General features: G+C 32.0%; 1 protein-coding gene across 1 annotated transcript in view; it reads right to left on the reverse strand.

Annotated features, from left to right (window-relative positions):
* LOC129225671 (protein obstructor-E-like) overlaps positions 1–10,226 on the reverse strand; it is a 31,467-nt gene extending 21,241 nt beyond the window's left edge. Inside the window, exon 1 of the mRNA XM_054860145.1 lies at positions 10,067–10,226. Coding sequence (XP_054716120.1) covers positions 10,067–10,106 — 40 coding nt within the window. The 5' untranslated portion in view covers positions 10,107–10,226. The remainder of the gene's footprint in view (positions 1–10,066) is intronic.
* Positions 10,227–10,533: the final 307 nt, after the last annotated feature.

The raw sequence follows: 10,533 nt of genomic DNA on the forward strand, positions 1-10,533 counted from the left end.
TTAAAAAAAATCATCGAAAGAATCCCAGTTGAGCAAATTGATCTTTCACATGAACAGTCAGAATAACAAATAGTATTCCCCCCTCCCACAAATTGTACTTTTATTATGCATAAAAATGCTATACAGAAGAAATTTTTCGTCAAAAAGTAAAGTTTTAAAGGGCCGAAGGTTTGAACTATATTTATTTTTAAGTTATGAAAATGTGTGGCACATGTAAGTGTCGTTTTCTCAATTATGTAAAATTTTGAAATTAACACCAACACTAAATTTTATTTGTACAAAAAAACGATAAATGAATAAAAATAAATAAGTAAATAAAAAAAAATGAATAAATAAAAAATAATAATAGAAACAACAATAAAGATAACACAAAATGTACTTAATAATTTGTATTAGCATAATATTCTTATTAACTTTTAGTAAATATTCTTAAAAAAACTAAGTACATTAATTTGTTGATTTAATAAAAGTTTTTAAACCTTTTGGATCATCCCAACAGAATATAAATATCCGTTGTTCTCGTTTTTTTTTTTTTTTTTTTTTGAATATAATTCGTGTCAAACTTCTGTTTGAGAAATTTTGGCCATTAATTCTCTTAAGTATTATAAATGGAGGACATAAATTAGAAATAAATGAAAAACTACAAACTCTTATTTGGACGAATCGCCGAACTTTCACGAAAATAATTTTTGAAAGCGAAAAAACGTGGAGGTATTGTCAGGAAACGCCGCATACGTGTTTTTTGACAGCGCATGTATCGTTGCAGTAAAAGTGAATTTACAGATTTGTGCCATCGGTCTCGTCGCTTTTTATCCTATTGCATATTATTTTTAATGTGATTGACATGCTTCACGTAGAAATACTTTTTTTTTGGCTGTATAAATGTTATTTGAGATTTAAAAAAAAAGTTTACGACAGAAGATTATTTTACCTATAAGTGTGGATTTTCGGGGAATTCTTAACTACTGGCGCTCGGAATTGAGACTTCTGCATCAAATTGATACTGCATTCAATTTTGTAAAAAAAGTGTTTATAATTCTTTAAGGGTAATGCATCTATAAAAGTTTCTATTTCAATTTAGTCCGGTTTATACTTCTAAATTGTTATTGAAATGTTCAGAAATTACTATAATTTTTATTGTAATTATATTTTGTTTGTAATGTTAGTTTTTTTATTTTTTGTACTGACAACTAGCATTTATATTAAATAAAAAAAATTGATTTATTTCAACGAGCAATCCAATCAAAAGCAGTTCTATGCTAAAATTTTCGAAAGTAAATAAATAAATGAAAAATAAATAAATAAATCTGGTTAAAATCAAGTTTTCCGCTAAGTGGATATTTGTACAAAAGGGAATGTTTCATTCGAAACGTAAAAACTAAGAATCAATTCAAGTAATTGAGAATTAAAAAAATGACCAAAGAATTCCTCTGTTCAACTTAATCCTTAAAGTTACATTTAATACTGAAACACAAAATATTGAAACAGGTATTAAAAGGAGAGGAATCATCTTTCCTAATATTCTGTTTATGGGTGATTCCACTTTTACGTGTGGGACGATTTGGACTAATTTCTATTTTTAATTTCATATATATGCAAATTAATAAGGTATAAAAATTAAGAGTTTGGTTGCCTAATAAAAATACTTGACTCGTGGGATATGTTAAACAAAATTTTTTTTTCTAATTTATTTTTAATTGCTTTTTTTTAATTAAGTTTACCAGTCACGTGCGAGACACAGCTTCACCAGCTTTAGAAACCTTGAGTCTAGAAATATATCCATCGAATCAATTGTTTCAAATGTATGAATTATATGTTTTGCTTTCCAACTAATTGTTTTTTTAGTGTTTGTTTTAAAAATAAACAAATAGTAGGCCATTGCCACCAGCCTTGTCTAGTGGTCAGAGAAGTCTGACTGCGACAGGAAGGTCCGGGTTCGAATCCCGGCTCGGGCATGGACGTACTTTTTTTCTCCTGTCCTTGTCCTTCCTTTGTTTGAATGTGTTGTTATGCAGTGAATGGTTGCCTACCCTATAAACGGGTCCTTAAGGCATGTGTGTACTGTAGAAGTCGGACTTCACACCAAATTACAGTACAGTTGGAAAAGTGAAGCAGCGCACCTCAAATTGCCAGCCTAGCTGGCACACGACAACAACAATAGGCCATTCCATAGGATATCAGACATTGTGTCCCACACGTGACAGCTTTATATTTCATGTCACGGCCAATATTTAAAAAATGAAAAAAAGAATGATTTATTTCCTAAGAAACCACACATGTAATGTCACGGGAAATATTTAAAAAATGAAATAAAGAATGATTTTTTTCGTAAGAAACCACACGTGTGATTTCTTACGAAAATACAAAACTGTTTTGCCTAAGAAATCACACGTGTGGTTTCTTACGCAAAACAGTTTTGTATTTTCCACGTTTTGAAATTAAAAATAGATCTGCCTTGTATTTGACAAAATGCCTGTTTTCGTAGATTGGCCCTTATGAATTGTTTTTATAAGTTAATGATTGGAACGTTTACTTCTACTACACTTTAAAATGATTCAATCGAATTCTGATGGGAGTTCAAACGGGTATCAAAACGAGAAAAAGAAGTTCTAATGAACCCTTCCTTTCAATCCTCCTGTGTGACGCCAAGAATCTGCGTGGTAGACAGCCTGATAGATTAACAAAGTGATCAATCAATTTTCTTCTGACCATTATCTTGAAAAACTCTGAAATATCTTAACCAGTCATCGAAGATACGCCCAACTTTATTCAAATCAGTGCAACACTCACTAAGTTTAAAGATCTTATGACCGCTACAGAATGACCTTTTCTATGAAGATTGCGAGTAATTTACTGTCCTTGTAAAGTCAAGGTAACCTTCTAAACTCCAAAGTCGAATTCCGTTGCATTTCTAGACGATGCCGGTGAACCTCATTAATAATGCAATTAATGGCCCCGCTTCGAAGAAATATTTGTGGTTAGGGAGAAATAACGGCAGAAATTTCTCTTCATACTTTTAAATTTAATGATCGTGTATTATATATAATTGTTCTTTCGCGAAACGTAGCTTTTTTATTATGCTAAATAAAAAACAGTTTTAGAGTATTTTACTAAAACTTCTATTTTTTACGGTTACTAAAATGCTCTAAAATATATAACTATAGTTGGGCAAACCTGACCTGGCAGAGTCTTAATGTCGTGATTAGGATATGTGTAGCCTTTACAACGCTGCCAGGTTAGTATTGCCAAAACTATAGGGATATAACCAGGATTTTTTTCAATTCTCATTGATACTTTTTAGAGGAGTGAAACTTATTTTAGAGGAGTAAATGTAAGAATACAGTGATCGACTCCGTAAAAGAAAGAACTTTTTTAAGAACAAAACGGAAGATGACAGGGTGTGTATCTTTATAAAATTTACTCTAAATATAATCTTGTCTCATGCAGTTTTTTTCTTTCTTTTTTAGAACGTAATTTTTTTTGTTCATAATAGGCTTCATTATGCTTCACAGGAAACAATAACTAAATCAAGGGTTCGCAAAAAAAGTGCCGCAGGGAGAGAAGAGGAGTGTCGCGAAGTGTCCATGGTTTCAATATATATAAATAAAACAAAGAATATATAGTATTTATGTATGTGTCTATGTTCCCTATATAAATCCACAGTTTACGCCGGATCTCGACTAAATTTGACACGGAGGTACTTGGGTATAGGAGGTGGAACGTAGGAGGGGAGGGGAGGGGGGGGGGTTCGAACACTAAAAAAGTACCGAACCGTTCGAATATTTCCTTCGGATTTTAAAACCACCAAGGCTGCAAAATCATCGGGAGAAAAGTGATGAGCTTAAAAGTAAGGAAAAACCAATTTTAAATTGGAAATTTATCATCTGCTGCAAGTTTAGTTTTAATTTGCGCGAATAAATTCATTGACAAGAAAGCTCTATTGCCATTTTTTTCTCAACTGTGAGTAATTTTTTTTTCATGTTTTTTGTTTTGACCTTTTTCCTGTAATCGGTGGATTTAAATTTTTTTCTTGCGTCAAGACATTTCACTGCTTTTTTTTTTTACAAGTCTGATTGTTAAACACGCGTCACTTGACATAACTTTTATTTTCAAGGTCCACCGTTTAAAGCCGGGCGACGCAGATATAGTATGTATACATAACAGAGATAGATGCCGGGAAAAAGTTCTAATTCTTCAAAAGGTGCCACCAATTGGAAAAGTTTAACACCCCTGAACTAAGTGGTCAACATTAAAAATATTCCCGGATGTTGTCTGTTCAAATAATTATCTCCGTAGGAGATCTATTTCCAAGAACATAATCCTGCCATTGCTTTTTTAATGAACCCAATCACCTGAGTAAGCAGCAAAACCGACCTTTACAACCTTGACTTTTTTCTGTCTCTAGACTACCTCCCTCCCACCGCATCACAAGGGGAAAACTAAGCCGTAAGAGCACGTGGCAGCTCCAAAAACAATGATTTGCAATGCAAGGTTAACCATGACTGTCTTCATACGCTTGAGTAGACATACAAGGGTGTTACCTTGTGTGTTTGGGATTTCTTTTTTGATACCTAGATATTGGTGTTACGGTGATAATTGTAGCGTATCGTATCCTATTGTCATGGCTCACAGAGGCATGACACAATTGAGAGAATATGATTCGAAAACCTAATTTTCACTCAATTTGCCTCTTCCTAAAAATATTATTCAAGCTTTATGCATCTTTCACGAGGTAAAGGATTTGTAATATTATGCAGCTTTATTTTTTTTCTAATGTGAATTATCTGTTGCTAAATGTTAACTAAATCATGAAGACAAAATTTTGTTTGGTCGTATTCGAATAGGTTACCGGTTAACCCGGGACGGTTGATGGCGTCAGTGGCTAGTGACCGTGGAACGCTTTTATATATGAGGTAGTGAGAAGTAAAGGGATTTAAGTGGCAAAATTAAAAATTTGGAGATAACCAGTGCAAATGGTAGGTGAACCCCTCCTCTGTCTTGGGGCCAGAGATAGTACTAGTAGCAGTGGTAGGTGCTGCTATATAGCATGATTTAGAAAAAAAAAATCAACTTGAAAATGTCCACTTACATCAATTTGGTTCTCACTGCCTCATATGGTCAGCTAACTTTGCTAGTTTCATTTTTTAAATTTTAAACATTGACTGAAAAGTTGAAAGCTACAACAATTACCTGGTAAAAATCTACCAGTACTTTTTAAGTGAAAGATTGTACTTTATTATCGCGACCCTCATCTCCAACAGTTCGTCATCTTGTGTGTTCTGTGTTATTATGCAATGAATAACTCATATCGCTCTTATTGTGCGGAATACGAAACAATATTTCCTCACATACAGAACCCACATAAAATGCTATTTTCATATCATATTTTTAATTTTACCCCCTAATAACTTCGTTTTTGTCTGATTTCAAGGCAACATCTCAGGTTTTTTGTGAGGAGCACTTCGGCGGAGCTTGATCAAACGCTTAATATCTTATGAATATACATGAAAGAAAATACAAAAAAAAAAAAAAAGGAAAACACAAGCTATGCATAAAAGTAGTTTTTTCTTCTTGTTTTGTAAAAGTCATATTTAGAGTTCCGAAATTTTATAAATCATATTTTTCACAACAGATTTTTGCAATCGTAAGAGAAGCAAGCGCTGTTTTACGAGAGGTGTTATGGCGGTAGCTAAAGTTACTCCTTCCAAAAATCTGAAGTTTCTTTTTTTCCCCTCAAATTTTAATAAAGAATCTTTTCAGTAGACAATTTGGGAGAAGTTTAATGAAAAGTAAAGAGCAATTAAGTTAATTTAGTGCAGACTGAAAAATGTAAAATTTGGGACATCCCTATTTGCCTAATAATTATAGGAATCGTCCTTCTCGAGTCAAATTAGTTTTTTGTTTGCAAGCTCTTGGCCAGGGAAACTCACTCTCGTGTTACATTTTTTTATTTAAAAAAAATCGTTTAAATTTGAACAATTGACATTGGATTGAAAATTTAAATCTTATGTAAATCCTCGTGCGATACGTTGTACCTCGTCCGGTTCGGATTTGCTTTGTAGAAACTTTAGCGGAAAGATATTTTTATGAAGCAAATGCCCCAAATCAGTTTTTTTTTCTGATTTAATCATTTCAGCATTTTTCTTTCTTTTCTTTTAATTCAAAAAGTTTTTTATACATTGGAGCGCAGGGGAGGAAGGAAGCCCATCCTCTTTCTTGAAATTACGGGTGAAATTAATAATTAACATTCATAGAACTTCCATACTCCCAGAACTTTCGAGCACCGATAAGCCCGTCATTTAGGGAGGGTCAGGAGCGGGAAATTGACCCCTCTAGCATTAAGAAATCAATGTATTTCCATATATATGTGGGCACCATTTTGCTCTTTTCCGATATAATCTACATACTTTGATCCTTTCTGGAGAGATTTGAAATGACGGGTCTGCCTCTTTCCCTTAAGACTTTAGCTTCAGAACAGAAACACTACTAAATCCTACCACAAAGTTTTCGAAACCTCTGGAAATTTTCCAAATAAGGAGTAATTATTTTAAGCCGAAGAGTTTTTTTCCTTACCGTCTAGCATTCCTCTTAATGATCACAAAAATGTGGTAAGAGTGGTCAAAGACATAAATAACTGGTTTTAAAGAACTCGGAAAAGTGTTTTTTTTTTTCGACAACACATGTTGAACACGACAAGTTCTCAAAGGCGGCTACTAAAGAAGGAAAATTGCAGATATAGGTCATGAAAACAGCGAGAAAAAGAAATTCAGGATATAAAACCAGCCTAAACTGGAACTTCGAAGGAAAGGGGGAAACAAAAAGGTGACACACTAAATGAAGAAAAAAAAAGCAAACTTGCTTTTCTTTTTCTTTTTGTTTTCACCACGACAAAATTTCATATTCCATGTAGCATGTCGCCACGTTTTGCAAGGTCGGAAACACATCGTTCTGTTGCATTATCGGCAATTTAACGTTGCTGGAAACCACTTATCTCTTGTCGAGTCCTGGAACAGGTTTGGCGACCCAAATAGGGACTCTCAGTCTCCCGTTTCAGATTTTTATATTCTCTTTCTATTAACTCGCCGCCTATTAATAAGGAGCGAGATTGAAAGTGGAATGGTGAAGAGCTATCATTTATAATCTATTACATATCTGCGGTGTAAAAGCGCCTTCTCGTTAAAACGACCAAGGAATGAGCATTTAAGCACAACTTCGTTTTCAAGCATCGTTAAAAACTAGCATTTGGTACATGCCAGTAAAAACATTTTAATTGATGTATAATTATTTTATAAAAAACTGAGCACTTCTATGGATCTGTGTCATTTTATTGGGGGAGTTGAAATGGAAAAACGTGCGCCAATCCAGTGAATGATTACACCTTACCAGTGAACAAAACAATATTTTTTTTTGTTTTTTTCTTTTTGAAAATGTGCAGAAGAAAGTCACTACTGCTAATTAATTTAATAAAAAGCTTTTGAAACTTGATTTGAAAAAAGAAATTAATAAATAGAAATTGAATATAAATAAATCAAACCGATTCATTTATTAACTACGGTGTATTCATTCATTGATCGAACTGTCCCACAGTTCCGTTTTAATTTTGAGGTAATCCAACTCAAGATTTACGTGAAAGAAAATAAATTTTCCTTCATGTTATTGAATTAACATGAAGGAAATTTTTAATGTTATTGAATAAGGTGTTATTAAACAATTTTTAACACTTTGGAAAGGTACAATTTTTTTACCATTTTCTGTCATCAATCATGTCATTCGCGAACTTGAAGGACAAAAAGAAACTAAAATTGTTTCTCTTTGGAACATTATTAATACCTCTTGCAATACTAACCATAAAACTTCAACGAATCTCCAAAAACCATATAGTTATTTAGACATTTTTTAAAGTATTTTTTTGGTAACGCCGCTTCATACTAAAGCATGGCCGGGAAAGTTTTCACCCGGAAGTTATCAAAAATTATTTGGTTTCTTGTTTTTTTTATTATTAAATTTGTATTCCTATAATAGATATGTTTGTTAGAAACATGGTTTTGGATTTAAAAAACATAGTTTCAAACACAAAATCAAATTAGCAATAGTTTTATAGGTAAACTAGCATTAGTTTAACCATGTGTAATGAAATCTATGTTTACCCTACTTTTCCCCAACATATAAAACTTTCGCCCCTCAAATGTATAAAAGGGTAAGGTTGAAACATAAAAACAGGGGGAAGAAAATTCCGTGTCGGGCGAAAAGTTGGGAACACCTAGATGAAGCGTAGTAGAAAAAAGTTACGGAAGCAAGAAAGTAAAGAAAAGTGCAAAATCACTTGAGATATCGAAAATAAAAATGTGTTAATTACATATCTTTTTCGGATGTTCAGTAAAAGCAATTACTAATTAGACAACATTAATTACGTATTACAGAAGAAAAAAAAAAGTACAACATTTTTATAGTTGTTTATTGTAAGAAATGCATTAAATAAATTAATTTTAAAGAAAGCGTTGTTCAACTAACATGAGGAATACATAGCATGTATAGATTTAAAACCTTTTTCTTTATCTTTTACTCAAACAAATCGCATAACTAGCAAAATATCACATAATTTTTCGTGTTTGTGTTATGTTTAAAACATTTCAGTGATCGAACATTAAAAAAGCACATTAGAATCAACAAAAATCAAATACAAATATACAGTAGAATTCTCAAACCTTTATAAGTTGATCTTTCAATGTTATCTTAAGAGCAAATAAAATAGATTTATGTTTATTTATCCAAATAAACTGTCACCGGAAGAAATGTAAAAGATTAAACCATTTAAAAATCTGTTTTTGTTAAACTGTTTTCGAAACGCGTCAAATTACAAGCAAATGATAACTAAATCACGTGAAAATGTTGTAGTTTAAATAGTCTACAAATATAATGGATACAAATTTCATTCTTGAAAATTCTCTAATAATCAAATGAATTTTCTGTTAAAACGTATATTGCTATGCATAAGCTAATTTTTAGTTATACATTTTCCATGAAAAATATCTATAACAACACATACAAAAAAAAATCCTCGCAATTTCTCTTTCTTTATTTGTTGGTTCACATTTTTTTTCTTTTTAGTATTATATTTAAATTTAGCACGTCAATTAATCAGACAGGTAAAAAGTGAAGAATAATCAACTAATTAAAAAGTCAAATTTCGAAAAAATTTCTATTTAATAGATGAACTGCTGATTTTCTCTGCCAAGTCGTGTTCATATATTTTAATTTGTGACTAAATAATACATAAAATTAATTTTCAAATAATTGCGAATATTTTAGGTTTGCTAATTTTTTTTAGTTATGAGTTATCTTTTTGAAAATTATTTTTATTGATTTAGCATTCGATGCAAAAAGATTTATCCTCCACTTATTTTTTATATTTTATCATTTAAAAATTTATTATAATTATTATTATTTTGTGTGCAAGTCTTTTTATGCAGAACTTTTCCTACGAACTACAATTATTCATCCATTGCAAGATGTGGATTGAAGTGAAGAACTAAAATAAATAGATTTATACATTTTAATTCTTCACTTATTTTCTGTACTTTATTTATTACTTCGTTTGACTGCAAGTATTTTTGCCCTAACATTTTTCTTACGAATGAAAATTATTCTTCAATCGTAAGCTAAGCAGTTATTCAATGAAGAATCAAAATATATTGATGTATACATGTTAATTCCTCGTTTATTTTCTATTCTTTGATTTCCTTTTTTTTTTTTTTTTGAATGCAAGTATTTTTGCGCAAAATGTAGCTGTGAACAATAAGTTTTCATTAATCGTAAAATAACTGTAATTAAGCAAATAATTAAAACATTTAACAGCAAATATTTAGTTAAATATTTTAATTTTTTTTTTTTTGAATGCAAATATTTTTGCAGTTTTTTCCGACGAGCAATTAGTATTCATCCACCGTAAGATCACAAACTGAGCCACATATTTAAACAAACAACACATTTGTTTCTAAAATATTTATCATTTCATTTAATCCATGGAAAAAGCCGGATCTACATCTCTTTAGACTGATTTACTTACCTATAGCGGCCAGTGCTACCAGCAACAGGTAGGCAATCATGTTTGCAAAGAAAGCGGTTCAAAAGTTCCCCGAAAGCGTGCTGAAGAAATCGAACGTCTTGCCAAAGAGAGCGCTGTTCGCGAATAGGTGGACGCTCAGAGAAAGCAGACAGTTTTTGTAGAGGACTAGCCGTTCACTGCGACCGTGACCTAGCCTCGCACCAGCGCGTCCAATGGTGGCGCACCAGAAACGCACACAGCCGAATATTCGAAAGATTCGGATTCTCTTTTTGTTATCATACGGATGCTGAAGGAAAAATTAGAATGTCTAATTTCGGTTGTTGGGTTCGAATTCTTTTCTAGTGGTTGAGATTTTCGAATGATACTGAGAGTTTTCTTTCTTTTTCGAAGTCGGACAATAAGCTGTTGCATTTTTGGATGAACAAGTTCCATCCAAATATCAAAATCGCGAGAAGAATTATTGCGAA

Source organism: Uloborus diversus, chromosome 7 (assembly GCF_026930045.1).
Source record: "Uloborus diversus isolate 005 chromosome 7, Udiv.v.3.1, whole genome shotgun sequence".
NCBI classification, from domain to species: domain Eukaryota; kingdom Metazoa; phylum Arthropoda; class Arachnida; order Araneae; family Uloboridae; genus Uloborus; species Uloborus diversus.